At 46.9% G+C, this 26,508-nt stretch overlaps 1 protein-coding gene across 2 annotated transcripts in view; it reads right to left on the bottom strand.

Annotated features, from left to right (window-relative positions):
- Positions 1–13,071: 13,071 nt before the first annotated feature.
- The window catches only part of TAF1 (TATA-box binding protein associated factor 1), a 298,119-nt gene continuing 284,682 nt past the window's right edge, over positions 13,072–26,508 (bottom strand). For both annotated transcript variants that reach the window (XM_063937154.1, XM_063937155.1), the window contains exons 34-40: positions 25,408–25,475; positions 25,193–25,309; positions 24,302–24,424; positions 23,790–23,897; positions 23,551–23,701; positions 23,138–23,306; positions 13,072–13,697 (exon numbers count right to left, since the gene is read on the bottom strand). In XM_063937154.1, coding sequence (XP_063793224.1) covers positions 13,481–13,697; positions 23,138–23,306; positions 23,551–23,701; positions 23,790–23,897; positions 24,302–24,424; positions 25,193–25,309; positions 25,408–25,475 — 953 coding nt within the window. In that variant the 3' untranslated portion in view covers positions 13,072–13,480. The remainder of the gene's footprint in view (positions 13,698–23,137; positions 23,307–23,550; positions 23,702–23,789; positions 23,898–24,301; positions 24,425–25,192; positions 25,310–25,407; positions 25,476–26,508) is intronic.

Raw genomic sequence — 26,508 nt, 5'->3', positions numbered from 1 at the left:
TCTGTTTCTTAGGCTACTGGACACCATTAGCTCCAGAGGGATCGGTACGCAGGTCTCACCCTCGCCGTCCGTCCCAGAGCCGCGCCGCCGTCCTCCTCGCAGAGCCGGAAGATAGAAGCCGGGTGAGTATGAGAAGAAAGAAGACTTCAGAGGCGGCAGAAGACTTCAGATCTTCACTGAGGTAACGCACAGCAGTAAAGCTGTGCGCCATTGCTCCCACACAGCACACACAAACGGCAGTCACTGTAGGGTGCAGGGCGCAGGGGGGGCGCCCTGGGCAGCAATAAACCTTGTTTTCTGGCAAAAGTATATATATACAGCTGGGCACTGTATATATAAAGAGCCCCAGCCAGGTTTTTAGATATTTGAGCGGGACAGAAGCCCGCCGCCGAGGGGGCGGGGCTTCTTCCTCAGCACTCACCAGCGCCATTTTCTCCACAGCACAGCGCTGAGAGGAAGCTCCCCGGACTCTCCCCTGCTTATCCACAGTGAAAGAGGGTTTTAAAGAAGGGGGGGGCACATATTTGGCGCAAAATACATACAGCGCTATCTAGGTAAACATATTGTGTGTTTTTTCCTGGGTCATATAGCGCTGGGTGTGTGCTGGCATACTTTCTCTGTCTCTCCAAAGGGCCTTGTGGGGGAACTGTCTTCAGATAAGAGGATTCCCTGAGTGTGTGGTGTGTCGGTACGCGTGTGTCGACATGTCTGAGGTAGAAGGCTTTCCTAGGGAGGATGAGGAGCAAATGAATGTGGTGTCTCCGTCGACAACGCCGACACCTGACTGGATGGATATGTGGAATGTTTTAAGTGCTAATGTAAATTTATTGCACAAAAGATTAGACAAAGCTGAAGCTAGGGAACAGCCAGGGAGTCAACCCATGTCTGTCCCTATGTCGCAGGGACCTTCGGGGTCTCAAAAGCGCCCACTATCCCAAAGAGTAGACACAGATACCGACACGGATTCTGACTCCAGTGTCGAGTACGATGATGTACGAGTATTTGATATTTACATATCACAGAGGAACCCCCTGTCCCTGACACGAGGGTACACATGTATAAGGGAAAGAAACCTGAGGTAACCTTTCCTCCCTCACATGAGCTGAACGAGTTATGTGAAAAAGCTTGGGAATCTCCAGACAAAAAACTGCAGATTCCCAAAAGGATTCTTATGGCGTATCCTTTCCCGCCAACGGACAGGATACGGTGGGAATCCTCCCCTAGGGTGGACAAAGCGTTGACGCGCTTATCCAAAAAAGTAGCGCTGCCATCCCAAGATACGGCTACCCTCAGGGATCCTGCTGATCGCAAGCAGGAGGTTACCTTGAAGTCCATTTACACACATTCGGGTACCTTACTCAGGCCGGCTATTGCGTCGGCTTCGGTGTGTAGCGCTGTAGCAGCATGGACAGATACCTTATCAGTGGAAATTGAAACCCTGGATAAGGATACAGTCTTATTGACCCTAGGACATATAAAAGATGCTGTCTTATATATGAGAGATGCTCAAAGAGACATTAGTCTACTGGGTTCTAGAATCAACGCTATGTCGATTTCTGCTAGACGAGTCCTATGGACCCGGCAGTGGACAGGTGATGCCGACTCATAGAGGCATTTGGTGGTTTTACCTTACAAGGGTGAGGAATTGTTTGGGGAAGGTCTCTCGGACCTGGTCTCCACAGCTACAGCTGGTAAATCAAATTTGTTGCCTTATATTCCCTCACAGCCTAAGAAAGCACCACATTATCAAATGCAGTCCTTTTGGTCACAAAGAAACAAGAGAGTACGAGGTGCGTCCTTTCTTGCCAGAGGTAAGGGCAGAGGGAAAAAGCTGCACAACACAGCTAGTTCACAGAAACAGAAGTCCTCCCCGGCCTCTACAAAATCCATCGCATGACGCTGGGGCTCCGCTAAGGGAGTCCGCCCCAGTGGGGGCACGTCTTCGAATTTTCAGCCACATCTGGGTTCACTCACAGGTGGATCCCTGGGCAATAGAAATTGTTTCTCAGCGTTACAAGCTGGAATTCGAAGAGGTGCCTCCTCGCCATTTTTTCAAATCGGCCCTGCCGACTTCTCCCCCAGAAAGGGAGATAGTGTTAAATGCAATCCACAAATTGTATCTTCAACAGGTGGTGGTCAAGGTTCCCCTACTTCAACAAGGGAGGGGATATTACTCAACCCTGTTTGTAGTCCCGAAACCGGACGGTTCGGTCAGACCCATTCTAAATTTAAAATCCCTGAACCTATACTTGAAAAGGTTCAAGTTCAAGATGGAATCACTCAGGGCGGTCATCGCCAGCCTGGAAGGGGGGGATTTTATGGTATCTCTGGACATAAAGGATACATACCTTCATGTTCCCATATATCCACCTCATCAGGCGTACCTGAGATTTTTGCGGTACAGGATTGTCATTACCAATTTCTGACGTTGCCGTTTGGGCTTTCCACGGCCCCGAGAATTTTCACCAAGGTAATGGCGGAAATGATGGTGCTCCTGCGCAAGCAGGGAGTCACAATTATCCCGTACTTGGACGATCTCCTCATAAAACCGAGATCACGAGAGCAGTTACTGAACAGCGTGTCACTTTCGCTTAAGGTGTTACAGCAACACGGCTGGATTCTCAATATCCCGAAGTCGCAGCTGGTTCCTACGACTCGTCTGACCTTCTTGGGCATGATTCTGGATACGGACCAGAAAAGGGTTTATCTTCCAATGGAAAAGGCTCAAGAACTCATGACTCTGGTCAGGAACCTACTGAAACCAAAACAGGTGTCAGTGCATCAATGCACTCGAGTCCTGGGAAAGATGGTGGCATCTTACGAGGCCATTCCATTCGGCAGGTTCCATGCGAGGACCTTCCAATGGGACCTACTGGACAAGTGGTCCGGGTCACATCTACAGATTCATCAGTTGATCACCCTGTTCCCCAGAGCCAGGGTATCTCTCCTGTGGTGGCTACAGAGTGCTCACCTTCTAGAGGGTCGCAGGTTCGGCATTCAGGACTGGGTTCTGGTGACCACGGACGTGAGCCTCCGAGGTTGGGGAGCAGTCACACAAGGAAGAAACTTCCAGGGTCTATGGTCAAGTCAAGAGACTTGTCTTCACATCAACGTCCTGGAGCTGAGGGCTATATACAACACCCTTTGTCAAGCGGAGACCTTGCTTCGCAACTTACCAGTTCTGATCCAGTCAGACAACATCACCGCAATGGCCCAGGGCGGCACAAGGAGCAGAGTGGCAATGGCGGAAGCCACCAGGATTCTTCGTTGGGCGGAAAATCGTGTAAGCGCATTGTCAGCAGTGTTCATTCCGGGGGTGGACAACTGGGAAGCAGACTTCCTCAGCAGACACGACTTGCATTTAGGAGAGTGGGGACTTCATCAGGAAGTCTTCGCACAGATTGCAAGCCAGTGGGGACTGCCCCAGATAGACATGATGGCGTTCCGCCTCAACAAAAAGCTGCAGAGGTATTGTGCCAGGTCAAGAGACCCTCAGGCGGTAGCAGTGGACGCCCTAGTGACACCGTGGGTGTTCCAGTCGGTCTATGTGTTTCCTCCTCTTCCTCTCATCCCAAGGTGTTGAGAATAATAAGAAAAAGAGTACAGACAATTCTCATTGTTTCTGATTGGCCACGAAGGGCCTGGTATCCGGAGGAGATGCTCACAGAAGATCCGTGGCCTCTTCCTCTAAGACAGGACCTGTTGCAACAGGGGCCCTGTCTGTTCCAAGACTTACCGCGGCTGCGTTTGACGGCATGGCGGTTGAACGCCGACCACTAGCGTAAAAAAGGGCATACCGGAGGAGGTCATTCCTACTCTGATAAAGGCTAGGAAGGATGTGACAGCTAAACATTATCACCGTATATGGCGAAAATATGTTTCTTTGTGTGAGGCCAGGAATGCTCCTACGGAAGAATTCCATTTGGGCTGTTTCCTTCACTTCCTACAAACTGGAGTGAATTTGGGCCTAAAATTAGGCTCCATTAAGGTTCAGATTTCGTCCTTATCCATTTTCTTTCAAAAAGAATTGGCTTCTCTCCCAGAAGTACAGACTTTTGTGAAGGGAGTGCTGCATATTCAGCCTCCTTTTGTACCTCCGGTGGCGCCTTGGGACCTTAACGTGGTGTTGAGTTTCCTTAAGTCGCACTGGTTTGAACCACTTAAAACGGTGGAGTTAAAATATCTCACTTGGAGGGTAGTCATGTTGTTAGCCTTGGCTTCGGCTAGGCGAGTGTCGGAATTGGCGGCTTTGTCTCATAAAAGCCCCTATCTAGTTTTCCATATGGATAGAGCAGAGTTGCGGACCCGTCCTCAATTTTTGCCTTAGGTGGTGTCATCTTTTCATATGAACCAACCTAATGTGGTGCCTGTGGCTACACGAGAGTTGGAGGATTCCGAGTTCCTTGATGTGGTCAGGGCTTTGAAAATTTACGTGGCCAGAACAGCTAGAGTCAGAAAAACAGAAGCACTGTTTGTCTTGTATGCAGCCAACAAGGTTGGCGTTCCTGCTTCAAAGCAGACTATTGCTCGCTGGATCTGTAACACGATTCAGCAGGCGCATGCGACGGCTGGATTGCCGTTACCAAAATCGGTCAAGGCCCATTCCACTAGGAAGGTGGGTTCGTCTTGGGCGGCTGCCCGAGGGGTCTCGGCACTACAGCTGTGCCGAGCTGCTACTTGGTCGGGTTCAAACACCTTTTCAAAGTTCTATAGGTTTGATACCCTGGCTGAGGAGGACCTCCTGTTTGCTCAATCGGTGCTGCAGTCATCCGCACTCTCCCGCCCATTTGGGAGCTTTGGTATAATCCCCATGGTCCTTACGGAGTCCCCAGCATCCTCTAGGACGTAAGAGAAAATAAGATTTTAAACCTACCGGTAAATCTTTTTCTCGTAGTCCGTAGAGGATGCTGGGCGCCCGTCACAAGTGCGGACTACTTCTGCAAGACTTGTATATAGTTTTGCTTACATAAGGGTTATGTTATTGTTTTCATCGGTTTCCGACTGATGCTATGTTGTTTTTTCATACTGTTAACTGGTTAGTTTATCACAAGTTATACGGTGCGAATGGTGTGGGCTGGTGTGAATCTTGCCCTTGGTTTAACAAAAATCCTTTCCTCGTACTGTCCGTCTCCTCTGGGCACAGTTTCTCTGAGGTCTGGAGGAGGGGCATGGAGGGAGGAGCCAGTGCACACCCATACCTAAAGTCTTTCTTAAAGTGCCCGTGTCTCCTGCGGAGCCAGTCTATCCCCATGGTCCTTACGGAGTCCCCAGCATCCTCTACAGACTACGAGAAAAGGATTTACCGGTAGGTTTAAAATCTTATTTTTCGCACTAATCGAATTATATGCGTATCTACTTTAGGAGCCACCTCCCTTTTTAAACAACCCCCAGCTGGAAGAGGATAATTGGAATACCATTTCTCAGGAATTCTAAACTTCTTATTGGGTGTAGCCCAAGCCTCTTCCATGATTTCTGTCAGCTGATCTGACCCTGGAAACTCAGTCTTAACTGTTTTGGGACGTTTAAACACAGGTGCCTTGGTTTTTAACACAGGCTCTGCTGAATCATCTAAGGATAGAATGGCTTTCATTGCTTTAATTAACTCAGCTATATCCACTGAGCTGAGACCTTCCTCCTCCTCTTCGTATGCCGAAGTAGAATTAATTGAGCTTTCATCTTCCGATGAATCCTCATCTGAATCATGTATAGCCAATGAGGGTGAAGATTTACTTACCACTGGCTTACCAGCTTGTTTCTTTTGAGAAGCTGCTGCAAGCAGTGATACACCATAGGTGGGGAGCTGCATGTAAGGGTTTATAGTGTAACCGATCCCTAGTACAGGAGTTGGAGGAATTATCCGTTCAGCTATACTGGATAAAGTCTGTGCAAACATAGCCCAAGGTGGATCCACCTGCAAATGGATCTGCCTTGTATTTTTCATTAACCCCTGGTGAAAGCTAAAATAATTTGCACACAAACAATCCTGAAGCAGATCCTGAGAGGATAACACAGCTTTGCAAGACAAACATGATGAGTGTTGGTGTTGCTGTGAGTGTACCTTCCTCACCTTTGCAGCTCTTAGACATGATAAATCAGCACTTTTTACAGCTACTACACAATTTGTCACTGTAATCACTTTAAATTTCTTAAAGTGACATACAATCCGACCCTACCCATGCACCAGCATTGAGGATCGGAATAAAACAAACTGCCAGAAATATAGTAAAGTCAGCAATCACACTAGCAGTCAGTCACATGTTATACATTAGTATAATAAGCAATATGAGCACATCAGCAACTACATTTTAAGTATGTAGGAGAACATATTACTGCATCATGTTTAAACAGATCTAAAGTATTCAGACGCAATGCGAACGAAATAGTAAATGTATACAGACTCATATGCAATAGGCACTTATCTAACTATTCGTACTCAAAGGGTAGATAGAGACTTAGTGCTGTATAACCCTTACTCAGTCGAGTGGGATACAGGAAGACTCGCCACGCTTCCAGGACCGATCAATAAGCTAGCGAACGCAGAGTGGATCCAGACGCTACTAGTGTACACTGCCATTCCATGAACCTATAGTGAACACAGACACTCGGTGAACACGGACACACCAGTCACACAGCCGCCTATGCTGCGACTGGGTCCTCTTCATGTACAGCGTCTGGTACGGAAGCGGGAAACAGTTCATGGCAGGAAACTCGGAGGAAACTAGTCATGAACCGGGGGGGGGGGGGGGGGGGGGGGGGAGGGTAACCAGGAGAACGTCTGACTCCCCACTGCTGACATCAACCCTAGGGACGCGGCCTCATACTATTCGTGGAGCCTCCGATCCATAAGGCCTAGCGCTGGTGCACCCGCGTCAGTGATTGTTTGGTAGTCTCCTCCTAAAACAGTGTGGCTGTGTCCGTATTCCCCTTCTAAACAGAACCGATGCCTTACCTTCTTCCCGTGCTCCGGCCACAGCCTGGTAACGTCTGCTGGACCTGCTAGTATATCCGAAGCATGACACCCGCTGAAATAGCACTGTACATGTGGGTAAGCGTTGTCGCGACCCGGCGGAGAGTTGTTGGAGCAACTCTTTCTAAGGTACGTATAAGACGCTGTTTAGAAAAATCAGGATTTTGGTACTTACCGATAAATCCCTTTCTAGGATTCCACAGGGGACACTGGAGCGCAGTTACAATGGGGAAATAGTAGGCAGTAACTTGGAGCTGGCACTTTAAAGTTCTAACACTGTGGCTAGCTCCTCCCCTACTATGTCCCCCCTCCAAGCCAGTCTACGTAAAACTGTGCCCGAGGAGAGCTGAACTAAATGAACGTTAAAGTAGAGGAGGTTAACGCCGCCCTGTAAACCAGGATAACACGAAAAACCAACTTAGAACCTAACCTAACAAAAGTTTAACCTGAACCAAACAAGCAGTCACATAGTGATCTGCGAACCGTTAAGCGAAAAAAAGGAGGAAACAGCGCTGGGTGGGCGTCCAGTGTCCCCTGTGGAATCGGAGAAAGGGATTTATCGGTAAGTACCAAAATCCTGATTTCTCCTTCATCCACTAGGGGACACTGGAGCGCAGTTACAATGGGGACGTCCCAGAGCTCCCAAGAGGGGCGGGAGAGCGCTGAGAGTCCTGTAAAACCGCTCGGCCAAACTGTGATGCCGAGGCCGCAAAAGTGTCAAACCTGTAGAATTTGACAAACGTATGTCGGCCCAACCAAGTAGCCGCCCGACATAAAGAAGTCACGGAGACCCCACGGGCAGCTGCCCACGAAGGTCCCACAGAGCGCGTAGAGTGCGCTGAAATTGAAGCCGGAGGTTCCCGAGAAGCTGCCAAATAAGCTTGTCTGATGGTCAGCCGAATCCATCGTGACAAAGTCTGCTTAGAAGCCAGCCAACCACGGCGGGCAGCATCGTATAGAACAAATAAGGAATCGGACTTCCGAACAGCCTTAGTCCTATCCACATAGATCTTGAGCGCCCTGACCACGTCCAATGATCTTGAATCTGGAGAGTCCACCGAGAGAGCCGGAACCACAAGTGGCTGATTGATGTGAAAATCGGACACCACCTTAGGTAGAAAAGACATGCGAGTACGGAGCTCGGCCCTATCAGCATGAAACACCAGGTAAGGAGGACGACAAGAGAGAGCCCCAAGTTCCGACACCCGTCTAGCCGAAGCGAGAGCCAGGAGAAAAAACACCTTCCAGGTGAGATATTTCATCTCCACTGACTCCAGAGGCTCAAACAATGAGGATTGCAGAAAAGAGAGGACCAGATTGAGGTCCCATGGTGCTGTCGGAGGGCGAAAGGGAGGCTGTATTCGTAAAATCCCCTGAAAGAAAGTCTGAACTTCCGGCAGCAAGGCTAACTTTTTCCGGAAGAAAACCGAAAGAGCAGAGACCTGCACCTTTAGTGAACCCAGTCTTAAGCCTGCCCAAAAACCCGCCTGCAAAAAACTGAGGTGGGCCAAGCGAAAAACTGAAGGAGAAAACTGTCGACGTTCACACCAGGTTACATAAGCCTTCCAAATGTAATAAAGAGGAAGCTGATGGTTCAGGCGGGACGCCATGAGGTCGATCTGTGGTCTTCCCCACCGGCGGACCAGCTGACAAAACACCTGGGGATGAAGTGACCACTCTCCCGGGTGCATGTCCTGTCGGCTGAGGTAATCGGCTTCCCAATTTTCCACTCCTGGAATGAATATCGCCGAGAAGGATAGAGCATACTCCTCCGCCCAGAGAAGTATGTTGGTGATCTCCCTCATCGCCGCACGGCTGCGAGTGCCGCCATGACGGTTGATGTACGCTACCGTCGTGGCGTTGTCGGATTGAACCCTGACCGCTCGACCGCGCAGCAGGTGATGTGCCCGAAGTAGGGCGTTGTATACCGCCCGTAGTTCGAGAATGTCTATCGGGAGAGCGGATTCGTGGACCGACCAGCGTCCCTGGAACCGATGTTCGAGGGTCACTGCCCCCCAGCCTCGCAGACTTACGTCCGTGGTGAGAAGAGTCCAATCCCACACTCCGAACCGCCTTCCTTCCAACAGATGTGCTGACTGGAGCCACCAGAGAAGCAACGACCGTGCCTTTGGAGATAGCGTCACCTGCTGATGAAGGAACAGATGAGATCCTGACCACTGATGTAGAAGACACAGCTGAAAAGGTCGAGAGTGGAAGCGACCGTACGGAAGAGCTTCGAACGCCGCCACCATCTTTCCCAGAAGGCGAATGCAAAGATACACTGACACCCGACGGTGTCGAAGTAACGATCGCACCAGCGTCTGCAGAGACAGGATCTTGTCCTGAGGAAGGAAAACCCTCTGACAGACCGTGTCGAGAATCATCCCCAAAAACAGCAACCGTTGTGATGGGCATAAGTGAGACTTCGGGAAGTTCAGGATCCACCCGTGCCGAATCATAAGGTCCTGCGTTATCCGGATATTCTGAAGTAAAAGCTCCGCCGAGCGCGCCTTTATGAGCAGATCGTCCAGATAGGGAACAATCGTCACACCCTGCTTCCGAAGTAGGGCCATCATGACCGCCATGACCTTTGTGAACACTCTGGGAGCAGAAGAAAGACCGAACGGAAGGGCCTGGAACTGGAAATGAGCGTCCTGTATCGCGAACCGGAGAAAAGCCTGATGAGGAGGCCAAATGGGAACATGTAAGTATGCATCCTTGATGTCTAAGGACGCCAGAAACTCGTTTTGCTCCAAACCCACAATAACAGACTGGAGGGACTCCATCTTGAACTTGAATACCCTCAAATACTGATTGAGATCCTTCAAGTTCAGGATTGGCATGACCGAGCCGTCCGGCTTCGGTACGAGAAACAGGCTTGAGTAATAGCCCTGTTTCCGATGCTGAGAGGGAACAGGGATCAGTACCCTTGCGGCTAGAAGCTTTTGGACCGCTGCCTGCAAGGAACTCCTCTGTCGGAAACTGGTAAACCCGTGGTGAAAAACCGCCGGGGCGGACGGGTCTGAAAATCAAGCTTGTAACCGCAAGTGATGAGATCCCTGACCCAAACATCTGGGCAGGACTGTACCCAGACTTCCTTGAAGTCCCACAGACGAGCTCCCATCCTGTGGTTTCCCAGGTGGGAGGGAAGCTCGTCATGCGGTGGTAGTGGTGGAGGATTTAACCTCTGACTGGGTTGAGGCTGTGGAACCTCTGCCTCTACCCCTAAGGCCACGGGAGGCGGAAACTCCTCCCCTGGCCTGGCCTCGAAACCTGTAAGGGGCCCAAAAGGATCGAAAGGAGGGACCCCTATATGGCCTGTGAGGGGCTGGAGAAGCAGAAGGAAGATAAGTCGACTTACCTCCGGTGACCTGAGAGATCCAGGCATCCAGACCCTTACCGAACAGGACCTCTCCCGTAAAGGGCAACGCTTCTGCTGCCCTTTTGGACTTCGTATCCGCCTGCCACTGCCGCAGCCAGAGCGCCCTGCGGACCGAAATTGCTAAAGCGGAAATCCTAGCTCCGAGAATACAGATGTCCTTGGAAGCCTCGCAAAGATAAAGGGCTGATTCACGGATGTATTCCGCCAACTGTATCAGTTGACCCACCGGCAAATCGTCCCGAATTCCAGAGGACAATTGCTCCGCCCAAGCCTCCATCGCCTTGTTGACCCAACAACCTACCTGCGCCGGGCGATGTAATACCCCCGCCGCCGAGTAAATAGTCAAGGTGGATTCCAACTTCCTATCTGACGCCTCCTTCAGCGAAGTCGCTCCAGGAACCGGCAGAACAGTCTTTTTGGATAGATGAGACACTGAAGGATCCACAATCGGAGAGGTCTCATAACGCGTCCTGCTATCTGCTGATAATGTCGATTTTATCTTAAAACATAAAGCTATACCTTAAACACACCTTAAATACACTTTAAACCTTTAGCCGCTGCGGCCGCTATACTTAATACACACGCTCTGTACTTTATACAGTTTGCGTACGGAGTCCTGTATCACTGTACGGACTTAGCGTACAAACGCCGCGCTGGGGGTACAAAGTACACACAGCGCGCACGCACCCAGAGATTCACTTTAAACCTTATACAGCAATGCGATGCGTTACTATTACACTCTTAAACCTTAGCAGGAAAAGGAAGACACAACACCGATTTGTAGTTAATCACTGGGTTCCGACACCACAGAGTAATATTTCTGAAAGGGGGTTAACAATACAAATTATGCACTACAACACAACAGAGTAAATGGCTACAGTCAATGTACATACGTGAGAATATTCGCATGCGCCTCTCGGTCCGGTCCTCCGCTATCAGGTTGATAACGTTGAGAGTCTTGTGTCAGGCCGGGCTGCAGCAGGCTTTATTTATACAAGTCTTCCAAAAGCAATACAATGGATACTGTAATCCCGTTGTCCATTGGACACAGGAATGCACTTTTACAGTACAGGAGAGGTCATAGGTTGATTTGAAAAGGTAGGCGATGTCTTTCCCAACTGCTCTTGTGGGTGGTCTCCTCTGGATTCCCGCCGCATACATAATATACAGTAAATACAGTTTATATCTATATTCTGCTTCTGCACCTAACTATCCGCAGGAACATGCGATCTTTCGCAAACCAACACCGGAATGTTACCCTTAAAATACCCTACAGCTGGATACCAAACACCACCTTATAACCTTAGTCTGTCCCCTCTTATCCTGTAAAGGTGAATCCCTTTGTTCTGGAATCATTTAAACTGTTGATACTTTCTGATGTGGTGCAGGGGGACTATGTGTACAATGTGCACTATTTGGATTAAATATGTAATGTTTTGATAGCTCTCCATGCGTTCACAAACTCCGCCGTAAATACCCATACCACGCGCAGGACCGCGGGAGCGACCATACGCAAATTGCGGATATGTGCACGCACGGCGGAACAAGTGCACGCGCAGTGGGCATGTGTGTGCAGTTTATACGTGCTGTGTGTTCTTCAATATTTTTCGACTTTGACACTGCGGGAAAAGGATAGGAAGACAACATTTTTCTTGATACCTGAAATTTCGCGTCTGGATGCTTCCAAGCTGCCGTTATGAGCGCATCCAACTCCTCCAAAACTGGAAGAGTCACCGGCAAGCATTGGTTGGTGCCAAACCTTGAAGGGCGTAAGGCGTCCTGCTCCGTCTCTTCCACCTGTAATACTGAGCGAATAGCAGTAATAAGAGCCTCTATACCCTGAGCTACTGGTTCAGAGTCCTCGTACACCTGATAGTCATCAGTATCCTGTATATCTACCACCACCTCATCTAATTGAGGCATACCATCGTCAGAATCCTGCAACACAGAGGCTAGCAATCTCTTTTTAGAAGCCTGTGTGGGGGGACTAAAGGACGGAGCTTGGGAAGGGATAACAGCCCTAGAGAGCCCTTTTACTGATTTCACCAGGGAAACAGCCCATGCTGGTTCTGGCTCCGGTACCGGGACAGGCTGTCGGACCCGGGCCGCCTCTCTATCTTCCCGAGAGGCCTTCAGTTCCCTAGTCAGCAGGGACATAACCTCTGTGAGCTGTGCTGTCCATGCAGGGGTGCTCTGGGGTTCTGATGAGGGCTGGGCAGATGGTTCTGACCCACCATCCTCACATAAATGGCTCTGTTTCTGTGCTGCCTTGGAGCCGTTAGATGCCATGTCAGCACCTGTCACCCTCCTCTAAACACAGCAATAGGCAGAAGGGGAGGGAGGGGGGTGGGGAGCAGGGGGAAACGCAGCCACAGCAGCCCGAAGGTATTTCTGACACCTCGCAAGGCTGGTGACCCGCCCCCCCTTCCCCCCTAACTCTCATGGTGCAGGTATTCTGTTGCCCAAACAGCATACCGAAAATAATAAAAGTTTAAAAGAAATTGAAGAAAACTCTCTGGAGCTGCAGAGATGTGCATACTCTTCTGAGGACACTTTTTTCTAAACTGCTTGTGGGAGGGGGCATGATGGGAGGAGCCAGCACACCCAGTGAAGAAATGTAAAGTACACCGGCTCATTTGGACCCCGTCTATGCCCATCGTCTCCCCAATATCACTTGTGGATGCTAGAGAAATACCAAAAGATAAGACCAGAAAAACCAACATAACTTTAAGATCTACATTTATTATAAAACAGTATACTGAATAATATTTGTACAATTTTTGCCAATTTCTTTTGCAAACTGAAGCACATATTTACAAGGCAAAATTTCAACTATACAATGTTTAAGGAGAAACAGACCACTGATACAGAGCTGCTCCTCCATATCAACATAAAAAATAAAAAGTAATTTTATACAAAGCATGAACTGATAATTGAGACAGAAAACAAAAATAAAACTTGACACAAGTTTTATGAATGCACACTGGTCATTTTGTTATCCGCTAAGTCCTTTGAAACACTTATCTTACGTTTTCAGGCATGGATATTCATATACCTATCTGACCCAAAAACAGATTTGTTACATTGTTCAATATGCATGGTTTAACTGAATAAAAAAAATATTTTCTCTATTAATTGTCGGAGTCCATATCAGTGTCTCCATGGATTGATGTAAAGTCTTCACTATCTTCTTCATCTTCAGTTAACTGTATTTGGCTAAGCACATTGGGCCCATGACGCTCCTCCTCTTCATCCTCCTCTTCCTCTGACAGTTCATAGCCTGCCATGCTACTGAAACTGGTGTCTCTAGTGTTGGATTTTGGCTCCGGCTCCTCATAACTTCCATAGCTATAAAATATGTAAATAAAAAGTAAAGCTACTTATAAGCAATAGGACATGTATGTACTATTTGTTATTGTAGCTACTAATAAACCCAGGTTGCTTTGGCTATATTAGAAATATTGGGGAAAGTAGTAATGAATACTAACAGTTAACAAGAATGTATGCAAAAACATGCTCAGGACATGCATTTGAGCCTAATTTAATAATAGCAAATTAGTAGCTTACAACTTCAAATATCTGTTAACCGAGTTCCTCCCTCCTTAATTACAGCATCCTTCTGGAAACAAAGCTTTTTGTATTGTTTTTTTATTTTATTATTAAGACACAAGGGACACGGGGCGTGGTCTGGAGGCTGAACTGAGAGGAAGCACGGGCAGTGAGCTCCTCTGTCTTTGAGAGAATAAAGCCCTTATATTCTTTTCCCTGTTCAGTGAAAGCCCTGGGAAGTCCGCTCCTGTGATTGTGGGAACCCCCCACTGCGGTGGTCTAGAGATGCAGAATCGGGGAGCTGGTATACTGGCTCCTGCGGGTTGCGGCCTAGCCACCACTTGGAAGCCGGGGCCTCAATTTTGAACTTTCCGTTGCAGGACCTGCGGAGCGTCGTTCCCGGAAGCGTATCCGGGATACTTTTGCCTGTGTCCCCTGGGACCGGGCCCACTCTCCGGACTGCTGGGACCGGCTACTTGGCGGGGGAGGGAGGCGACGGCCCGAGCGCGGACACTGGAAGCCCGGAACTCCGGGGGCGGCCGCCATTTTAGGTCTCGGGATCCACGGAGCGACGTGCAGGAAGGGAGGCCTAGTGTCTCCTGCATCTGACGAGGTGAGCGGCTCCCCGAGCATAATCCCCTCCAGTGAGGCCCGCACTAACATCAGCGAACGGCCGCTGCCTGCGGCCCTGAGCCAGACGCCGGGAGGGACACAAACACAGAAACAGAAACAACAAATTAGCAGCCGTAACCTGGGGCTGGACTATAGTCCCTGTGGTTGGGCTCTGTGCAGTGGGCACTGACTTGGGTCTCTTGCCTGAGTCTCCCTGAGCTGCTGAGGTGCGGAGGCAGTGAGGGGTGCTTGGTGTCACTACTGTTTGGGGAGCACTGCTGAGAACCTCCTAATTAAACTACTCGCAGTCGTGCACGCAGGAACAAATCAGCACTCCATTGCACGTAGGCCCGCCTGAGATTAAGGGGCAGATATATACAACAGATAACCCCCGAATAGTGGCGAAGATTGCTGTTTGATCCCACACAAATGATATGCCTGTGCTGTGCTGAGATGGGATCCTTTAGCTCATAATGTCCTCCTAATACCTCCCCGCAACCATTTTAGCTGATACATACCCACACGGGGTAGTCACCCTGCTGGATTGAAGCAAGCTCTACCCCCCTTATACTGCATTAGGCACATCTCTGGGAATTCAGAAGTCATGGCTCCAAAGAAGCATAAAGCATCCAAACCGGTCAATCAAGTTGCCTTTTTTAAGCCGTCTCCTTTCCGTAACAAATCTACAGAAGCTGGAACCCCTGCAGTAGGCTCCTCTCCTCAGACCATGCGGTCCCCTCCTTTGACCCCTGAGCCCCCTCCCAGTGAAGCACCATCTCCAAAGCGCCTTGAGGATTGTGAAGCTTTAACAGTAGGCAGTATGAAGCTTCTGCTGCACCAGTTCAAAGACGACGTGACATCGGAATTTAGAGCTATGTTGAAATCCTGTCAGAGCTCCATAGATGATCTGGGTGAGAGGACTGGTCAGTTGGAAACGAAGATGAGTGAAGTAGTCGGTTCACATAACTCACTGATAGACTCCCATGATACCTTGGAGGGTGAGGTGAACTTTCTGCGCGATAAGGTGGCGGATTTGGAGGATCGCTCGCGCAGGAACAATCTAAAACTCAGAGGGGTCCCCGACTCGATCTCGAATAGCAGTCTCCACGATTATACTATGGAGATATTCAAGAAACTGCTACCTTCCGCTAGCTCCTCAGACCTAATACTGGATCGAATCCCGAAGGCCCGGGGGGTGCTCCAGAGGGATCGTCCAGGGATGTTCTGATGCGGGTTCACTTCTTCCATATTAAGGAGGCCTTGCTCAAGGCGGCTAGACCCTCCTCTGACACAGCAGTAGCCTTGGGTAAACTGCAATTATATGGTGACCTTTCGCAGTATACTCTCAACAAAAGACGTTCCTTCTACCCGGTCACTACGGTTCTTCGGAAGGCTGGCATTCTTTATAGATGGGGCTTCCCCACTCGTCTGTTGATCTCCAGAGACGGTTCTACTATAGCTATCTCATCAGCGGATGAAGGTATGAAGCTTCTACGTAAATGGAATCTGGGGGAAGACCGCAAGCCCAGCTCCCCTGATCACCGACTCCAGCAGGACTGGACGACGGTTGAGAAGTAGAGGTATTCTGCTCATAGTTTCTTTTTTGCCATTAGTGCCCTTACCTGGAACACCGTCCCAGGCCCTGGAAGTTAACTGCAGAGACTGCTACATTTAGTATTTAAGTCGACACAACCATTGAGATTGCTGTCCCTTATTTGTTAGATACTACATGCAAGTGTACGCTTATATATGTGAAGTACAGAGTTCATTTTATGTCTTTATCTAACTGATGTTTGTTAGTTAATCTAATTGCACTAGATCTTAAATTTGGTCTAGCATTGTGTCTCTCTGCGGGCATGAGCCTCAAGGGTGTGAGTGTTGTAGACCGTGTGGGTGTACATACGCCGAGATATACAATCCTCGGCTGTTCGGTTGCGGGGAGGTTGGCCACCAACCTATTTCATAGGGTGAGGCGCTGGATGTTTTGGCGCCTTACAATGGCCCCATATCTTTATGGGGTCTGTTCCTTGTTTCTCTTTCATAACTTTCTCTTGTCTACCCTTGTTTGTTTCCCCTGTGTGTCTTGTCCCCCCCAGGGTTCTGTTCCTAGATAATGGCTACAGCGGCTGATATGTACCCTTGCTAATCAACTATGGTCAGGTTAGTTTCACTAAATGTTAAAGGGTTAAATTCCCCACAGAAGCGTAAACTAGCATTGTCCTCCTTCCATAGAATGAAAGCGAATGTGGTTGCGATTCAAGAAACCCACTTTAGAAAACTGGACTCCCCTAAATTTTCCGATAACCGCTTCCCCACCTGCTATATGGCCAATGGCCCTACTAAAAAAGCTGGGGTAGCGATGCTCTTTTCCCTGAACTGCACTTTCACATTAGAATCACAAATAATAGATCCTGAGGGTCGATATCTCATATTAATAGGGCTATTGGAAAACATCATGGTCACCTTAGTCTCATGCTATGCCCCGAACACTGGCCAGCTCACTTTCTGTAGGAAGCTCTGTTCACTGATACAAAAGCACACTAAGGGGGCGGTTATGATCTTGGGGGATTTCAATTCAGTAGTAGACCCTTTACTAGATAGATCTAGTGCTACCAGAAGCACCCTGGTGGGAGGTCGGAATACTCGGGACGGGAGGCCTAGCCTCCGCCAGTTACTGGGGGAATTCGACCTATATGATGCATGGAGAACTAAACACCCCACAGAGCGGGATTATTCCTTCTACTCACATGTTCATAGCTCTTACTCCAGAATAGACCTGGCGCTGACAAATAAGGAGACCCTGACGGCCATCCGAGAAATTAACATATTACCTATGACTTGGTCCGATCACTCCCCTCTGACGGTAGTCTGGGAGCTGGAGACCGGTGGGATCCCCCCAGGGCCCTGGAGACTGGGGAGGTTTTTACTCAACAACCCTGACGCCCTTCTCACTATTCGACAATCCATACAGTTATACCTTGAGACTAACAAATCGGAAGATACATCGACTTTTAATAATTGGTGCTCTCTTAAAGCGGTAATTCGAGGCCATGCCATCCAAACTGCTGCCAGACTTAAACGTTCTCAACAGGCTGAACGCCAGCTTGCTGATAAAGAGGCGGCCAGACTGGAATTGTCACACAAACCGAATCCTCTTAATAAATCCACATATAAGCTATTAGCTGCCCGGGAAAGGGTAAACGTTTTCTCACTTAGAGAAGTGCAGCGCAATATTGCTCGATTAAACCAGAGGTTTTATGTTCTCGGTAACAAGGCGGGACGCCTCTTGGCTCGGAAGCTACAGAGCAAACGGGCTAGGGCCAGGATACACTATGTCTGTTCCTCTACGGGATCTCGGGTATCGGACCCCTATGATATTGCAAACACCTTTTGCAGAGTACTATTCCCAACTATATGATTTAAGGTCTGACCCGACTACCCCCCAACCCAGAGAGGTAGATATACAGTCTTTTCTGAAAGAGATATCCCTCCCGGCGTTAGACTCTGCGGCCTGCCTGTTCCTTAGCTCCCCTTGGACACTAGAAGAACTAGATGCAGCTATCTCTGCTCTCCCGAAAGACAAAGCCCCTGGCCCTGATGGCTTCCCATCCAATCTCTATAAAGCATATAAGAATGATCTGGCCCCCTTACCGCTGTCTGTTTTTAATGAGGCATCGGGTGAGGGGAAATTTCCCAGAGAAATGCTTGAGCCACAGATAGTAGCCATTCCAAAACCTGGCAAGGCCCCCAGAGCAGTCCAAAATTACCGTCCCATAGCTTCGTTGAACACAGATGTCAAGCTTTTCGCAAAACTAATCGCTAATCGCCTTTCCCCCCTGCTTCCCTCCCTCATAGCTGCTGATCAGGTGGGCTTTGTCCCAGGCAGGCAGGCCCCAGATAACACCCGAAGAGTGTTTAACATATTAGAACATTCTGTTGAGCATAAAACGCCCCTTCTTATACTCTCACTTGACGCCGAAAAGGCATTTGACAGACTCCACTGGGGATATCTGAGAGCTGTGCTAGGTAAATTTGGGTTTGTGGGGAAGATCTTGGATTCCATTTTTGCCCTGTACTCTGCCCCCTCTGCAAGGGTGTTTGTCAATGGTTGTTTGTCAGGGGATTTCAATATCACCAACGGAACCAGACAGGGTTGCCCCCTGTCACCCCTCATATTCGCCTTAGCTATTGAACCGCTGGCTGAGATGAGACAATTAGGTCTGAGCCAACAATTATAGGCCCAGAAATAGGAGGTTTGACTCATAAGATTAGTCTATTTGCCGACGACATCTTGCTCTGCTTAACACGCCCAGTTGACTCACTAACTGCACTCCACACTATTCTAGACCGATATGCCAGAATATCATATTACAAGTTGAACACGACCAAAACTGAAGCCCTACCATTTCACATACTGCCACGTACTGTGACCTTACTTAAGTATCAATACCGATATGCCTGGCAGGTCAGATCCATTAAATACTTAGGAATTCACCTCTCCCTAGATAGAGACTTATATGAATGCAACTATTTGCCCCTCTTTGGCGCCTTCGAAAAATTAATAAAATTATGGTCCCTTCATGAAATTTCATGGTTGGGACGCATTTCCGCGACCAAAATGATATTACTCCCTAAACTTTTATATCTGTTCCGGGCTATCCCACGTAGCTTCCCCAAGCCCCTCCTGGTGAAAGCTAACATGATCATTTCCCAGTATATATGGAAAGGAGCTAGGCCCCGCATAGCTATACAGGTCCTGATGTTACCTAAGGCGGTCGGGGGGTAGCCTACCCAAACCTGGAGGCCTACCACTCCGCTTGCCTTCTCAGTCAGGCCCGAGATTGGTTCGACATGCACAGTCCCAAGCCGTGGGTACTCATGGAGCGGTCTTTTCTCGGCTCGATTGACTTGAGAGATATATTTCTAATGCCCGCCCATTGTGTCCCAAAACAGCTGGGCCCGGGGGAGTCGGTTAGATGCACTATGAAGCTTTGGCATGCGGTGGCGGCATTGGACCCTAAAATTGTGTTGCCCACGGCTGATTTACAAACTAGGACTATTGCCAGTCTCATACCCAACCTTGGATTGGACACATGGATCGAGGCCGGGATTGTGCATTTAGGGGACCTATACTCGGAGGGAGGGCTGGTGCCCTTCTCTAGATTATTGGGCCACTCGGGTATCCAAAGGCAAGATTTCTTCAAATACCTACAAGTACGACACTGGTTACAGTCTTGTGGGAGGGATGGGGTAGCTCCCGTCCCCCTCCCGGCCTCCCTTCACTTCAGACTGTCCTCTCCGGACCATGGCGGGGGAATATCTAAATGGTATCAGTATATAATTCTACTCTACAAACAGGGTAAGACTCCCTCGCAGTTGAAGTGGGAGAGGGATCTCTCCATTGACCTACGGGAGGAGGTGTGGGACTCCATCTCCTCAAGGTGCTTTGGGATCTCGAGATGCCTTCAACATTCTGAGATGTACTTTAAATTGTGCCAAAGGGCGTACTTTACTCCACAGCGGCTCCACACCATTTGGCCTTCGGTTTCCCGGCTGTGCTGGAGGAATTGTGGTCACGTTGGTAATATTCTACACGTCTTTTGGGAATGCCCCGTTTTGGGGCCGCTGTGGACCGAAGTATTCTCTCTTCTCCGGGAGGTACTGGGGGTGGAGGTCCCTATAAATCCTATGTTTGCTTTATTTCATTACACATCACCTGACCTGTTACGTTGTGATAGATATATTGCTGGCCATATTCTCATATCCACCAAGGCTGCGATTGGACAGCTTTGGAAAACACCAAATGGTACACTATCCAAGCCATTGTTATCAGCACACATAAACACTACCTATTTGAAACGGCTGGAGGTATTTATTCTACCTCACCAACGTCAATGCTGCACTCGTGGCTGAAGTGGAAAGAATTTCGGGAGCGGAGAGGGCTGCCTATGGTTCCTACTAGCCCTATAGAATTGTCACAACTACACTCTCCACAATCTGACGCTGCCTGATATTATTAATATATATCAGATATTCCAATTGTTTTTTATACCTATACTTCACTAGGTGTATTGGGAACACTACCAATTATGGAACTCGACCCGCATCTGTGTCATCCCCTGGTGTGTCTCACTGTCTTGTCCCTCTCTGTGTCTTACTTTATTTCCTTTCTATCTGTTAGTAGTTTAGTTCAATATTTGTCTGTCGCTGGATTTGGTAGTTCATGATCAGGACATTTCATACACCGTTGTACTGTCAATGTATCGTTATATCTTTGCTTGATATGCAATCAGTCAACTCCTATTCATGAAGAAATGTACATGTACTGCTGTATCTGGCCTTGTTTGTTTGTGATCAAAAAAATAAAAAATTATTGTTTTTAAAAAAAAAAAGACACAAGGGACACATCAAAATACTAAATAATTTAAGAGAAGCAAAAAGTAACAACTCAGAAATTAGACTATCCTTGTACCATAACATTCTAAGGAAGTTTGGTGCTACCAGAATCACTTGGAACCCTTTCTGATTACCTTTTTGAGCATTCACAGTAGCATTGCCAATGCAAACAAAGAGGTAAAGAAGATCAAAGGTCCACTGAGCAGACATTGCATTTACAAGAAACGCCTTTGGATCCCTTATCATAAAAGCATTCCACTTGATACAGTAGTTCAACCAAGATGCCTTCATGTCCACATTTTGTTTACCACACCTGCCTACAATCTACTAGAAGACCCCTGGGTATAAACAATATTGAAATCTCTGAAATATTTTGTTTTGCCCAGCGCACGATTATGCTGTTCTCTATAATACAGCTTTTTGTTCAAGGGGTGATGCACACCACTGTGTCGGTGTTGCCTGAGTGAACACTTATAAATCTTCTCCATAAAAGTGTCCCCTGAACTAGAGTGTTTGTAAAGCTCTCACCCTAAGACAATGATAAGTATCTTGGATCTCCTCTGGGGACTAGAAAAACCTGAAAATGGCAAAATAAGAAGACAAATACACCCCCCCCCCCCCCCCAACCCTCCCCACCAGCTACGAAGCCTGGAAATTATTGTCAAAACTGTCCAGTTCTATTTGGCAAAATGATGGCCCTATTTGTATTTGGATAAGTCAAGTCTTTGCCCATTGCAAGAGTAGCGCGATTTTGAATGAATTTAAAACTCGGATCTCGAAATAAATCAAGATATCGGTGCAGCTATTAAAGGCACTTAGGTAAGTATATATTGAATTTTGAAAAAGCTAAAAAGCCATAAAGGAAGGATCTGGTGACCATACAATGCTGTATCTCTAAGGACATTTATCACTGCCTCTCTATTTGAATTACGGAGGAATTGACCATCTGAAAAACTGCTATACTTATTCGGGCTGACAGAAGCCACGCCCTCCCTCCATGCAAACACCGGAGACTCCCGCTCCATGCCGGGGACATCACCTGGCAAACGACAATACCACTTCATCCTGGGATCTGCAGCACCCCAGACGCGGACTCCCGCCACTGCAGGGCGGTTTTAGTCAGAGGGAGAGTTGAATTTTCAGTCACGGTGTGGGAGGTAAAGCACAGCGTGGACAGCCCAGCAGATTGTGTCTGGTAATTATTGAGAAAGCCTCCTATTGTTGCAACTTATTACGCTGGCCAGCTTATATTACATGAAAATTGTTACTCTACATCTCAATGCAACACCCTAGAGGATTAGCTGACATATAAGTAATAAAGAGCAATATTAAGGTGTATATGAAATGTCTTTTTTTTATTGTCATGTAAAACGTGACTAACTTAATTTGCGCTCTCTTAAATGTGTTCTTCTTTTGAATGGAACCTTTGAATGGATTTGAATGGATTGGATAGGGGGCACGAGCGCAAGAAGCCTCTTGCGAGCTCGGTGGCGACCTGCGGTAGCCACGGTTCTATTCCCACTCTACTGGTGTTGTGGACATCCACGAGTGGGAATAGTCCCTGTTGGTCGGCATGCTGACCGTCAGGATTGCGAGGGTGCGGGATGCAGGGGGAGGTTATCTGACCGCCAATCACATAACTACATCCCGAATAAAATTGCTTGGCACGGCACTGCCTTCATGTTGTTGCCTGCCTTCCTGACCAATGCCGCTACCCTCCTGCCCCTATTACTGCGGGGTCTCCTATGCCCCAGGTCCTGTCCCACCTCTCCCTAATGTATCTTACAGCTAGGTTTTTACAGTGTAGATGGGCAAGTTATAAGCACAAAATATTATCTGGATAACGGCGGAAGGGGAGCATCAAGTCCTTTCACCTTGCAGGGGTGCCTGGATCCCTTAGGCATGCCCCTGAATGGAGTATGTGGAATGGCTTGATATATTTACACTAGGACTTTCATAGAGAAAAGAACTGATGTCAGTCAGAGAACAAGTGGACGCATTACCTATCTTCACCAGTACATGGAAGGAGAAACTTACTAAATAAAACGTCAACTACATATGTTTTTCAACTTGTCTTAAAGTTGTACAACTTATCTGCCTTCCATATTGCATATATACTTACTTTTCAAATTATATGATGGGCTATCAAGCAACTGTTCTAAATGAAAACAATGATATATACAAAAATAACTCCATATTACTTGAACAAAACTCAAGATTCCAAAATGTACCTGATGTTACTATCTTCCATCACATTTGATGTTTCCATTCCTTCCCCATATGACATCATACTTTCTTCATTCTCCATCCCCATCCTGGTGTTCTCCTGCATCATGTGTGGCTGACGAATTCCTCCTGACTCAACATCTGAGTCACTGCCACTTTCACTAAGCTGGATAGCTACACACAAAAGGTAAAAAAATGTAAAATTCTGTTACATCCATAAACATACTAATATTACCAATGGCACATTTAAACTGCATCTCTACTTAAGTTTATCTGAGCATTTTGTCATTAGCACAACAAAAACAATTACTTATGCTTTCTTAAAAGTAAAACTGCTTCAAATAAAAGGTGTAACTGAAATCGGTGACTTAATTCACTTTTCATTCACACCATTCTCATAGTGTAAGAAATCACTTACAAGAAAAGGGATTATCGCCTTCCTCGTCACTTCCTTCGTCATCATCTTCACCATCTGACATCAATAAGTCCTCATATAGGACACTGGCGTGAGGCTGCTGCACTGTATTCTCATCTTCCTCAGCCAAATCTCCATCAACATCATCAATTTCCTGAAATAAGTCCTAGGTTAAAATAAAAAGTAAAAAAAAACAAACAGCTGCATGTGAACTATTCACTACCCTTTCGGGATACACTTACAGGGGCTGGAGTTTTAGGTTTCCCATCATCGTCATCATCATCATCTTCAAATCCTACAATATCGATATCTGAATCATCTTCACCTAGACGGCCCCTTCCAAGTCTCATCTGTAGATATAGATAACCATGGCAGGAAACCATCAGGAACATCTCTAACAAGAATGGGCTTAAAGCCTATGTGCCACTATGCAAGAAATGTGGGTTTTAAGTTATGTGCCCAATGAACGCAAACATCAAATAAAATGTTAAAATTGTTAATAAAATACATTAAGTTTTGTACTAAAATTGATTTAAGCATAGTTCATATAAAAACTAGACTAAAAAGATCTTAGATGATTGATTATAAACCAACCCAGCCACGATTACTGGGGAATAACTACATTAAACACTTTGTCTTGACCGTGCTAAAGAGTTACTTCCACACAAGTACTCTCTCTCTTGTTTCGCCTTAAAGTCGTCGAGAAAGAACTACTCATGTAAGAAATCTTTACTTAACACAGGAAATATTTTACCAAGCTTCTCTTCCCCAGGGAGGCAGTTGCAGCTTCTGTAGCAGACATGTTGCTTTCATCCTGGTAAAACGAGACCTCCCGGGACATGCTGAGCGATGTGTTTGTGTCATAGTAGTCAGGAGGCTGCAGTTTGACAAACAGATTTGTTTGGTGTAACTTAAACGTCAAGTAATGGTAATTGGTTAATGTGCGTAGCACAATCATCCAGAACTCTCTCAGCTGAAGCAGTCTTGTGTGGCAGGGATAGAAAGTGATCATATCCAAGTAAGCATTTGACTACTTCAGAAAATGACAGTATGCCATAGACCTAAAGCATGGTTCTTTCATTACTGCAGTTCATGGTGAGAAACCAAGGATTTAGATTTGTATTAACAAAACTGATTTCCAAAATGATCTATAAATCAGAAACTGTATTTCCAGGACCGGTGCAAGGTTTCTCGCCACCCTAGGAAAAACTTCATCCTAATGCACCCAACCACTACCAATACCCACTTCTCAGCCCTTCAGATGAAAGTGCGACTAATGAGTTCCACAGTCACAACCTGCATCACATACAACAAGGATGTTTCTTTCAGAGACGTCCTTAATTGTGTGATAGCCAGTCTGAGTGGCGTGGCGCCATCTCCGCTCTAGATCCTGGCGCCCTAGGCAGGTGCGTAAAGCTGCCCAATGGTAGAGCCGGCCCTGGAATTTATTTTTGTACACATTAAAATATGGAGACCTTTCTCTACCTTATAACTCTGTTCTATTGACCTTCAAAGATTTGAGTAATGCAAGTTTTACCATAAAAACGTTTTCTCATTCCATAATTTTAAAAAGGCAAATACACTCTCTACTGGTGTACTCTCAAAAGCAGCAGACTGTTGTGAATACAGTCTCCATTATACCAACCTGAGGAGTATATGGTCCTGGAGTCATTGGGTCCAGGCTCTCCAGATCAGCCTCATCCAGAGCAGCTTCTTTAGCTGTGGCAATGTCCTTTTCTAGCTGTGTCAAGTGCTCATCATACTGATGGTAGAGAGAGGACAAATATCATAACACAGCTTACATGGAGTCATGTGTAATTACATGAAAAGAAATAAGCGAAAAATGAAACGTCTGCTTACTTCGGCCAGAGTCTGTGTACAAACGTTGACAATCTCCTGTGCTGTTTTACTATACTGACTGTCCGGCCCTGTGTATGGAAACATATTAATTGGTATGATGTAGATAAAAGAATGAGTAGGTAAGAAAACAAAAGATCACATCGCCCCAAGTCATTTTCTAAAAGTTAAGGAGCAGGAAAAAAGCGGAGAGAAAAAGAATGGGAGAGTTGGAGAAATAAAGATTGAGTATACCCTTCCATGTTTTTATGTTGTCTCAGTATTCATGTTGCATACAGGTATTAGACACCAATATATATATACACACATATATATATATACACACACACATACATATATATATATATATACATATATATATATATATATATAAACAAAGTAGTCGGCGGCACTCACGGCTCCCGGTCAGGGAATGAAAAAGGACACAATCGCTGTGTTGTCAACGTTTCAATGTTATTCAAGTGAACATTTTCCTCAGTGCTGTGAGTGCCGCTGACTACTTTGTTTATTTATGGACATCCATTCTATCGCTGTTACTGGGAAGGCACCGGCTTTATTCATATGTCTGTAACGGAATGGAGTGCTGTTGATCTCTACAGTGTATATATATATATATATATATATATATATATATATATATATATATATATATATATATTATATATTATATACACACACACACACACACACACACACACACACACACACACACACACACCCAGGCAAGACAGAGGGAAATACCTAGACTTTTAAGGGTACAGTATATAGATTTATATGTGCTTTTAAAGTAGTTTTTTCATCAATAAACAATGTTGATTAAGTTTATTTGGAATTTGTAATTTCATTTTATATAAGTGAAATGGCCCTAACCGTGTGGAGTTTGTATATTCTCCCTGTGCTTGCGTGGGTTTCCCCCGGGTACTCCGGTTTCCTCCCACAATCCAAAAAATATACTGGTAGATTAAAGTGGCTCCCTACAAATTAACCTTAGCGTGAATGTGTATTCGTGTACATGTGGTAGGGAATACAGATTGTAAGCTCCACCGGGGCAGGGACTGATGTGAATGGCCAAACTATTCTCTGTAGTGCTGCGGAATGTGTGTG

The sequence above is a fragment of the Pseudophryne corroboree genome, chromosome 8 (genome assembly GCF_028390025.1).
Source record: "Pseudophryne corroboree isolate aPseCor3 chromosome 8, aPseCor3.hap2, whole genome shotgun sequence".
Taxonomy (NCBI): Eukaryota; Metazoa; Chordata; class Amphibia; order Anura; family Myobatrachidae; genus Pseudophryne; species Pseudophryne corroboree.
Note: the sequence above shows the minus strand (reverse complement) of the source record. Positions and strands in the feature narration are given on the sequence as shown.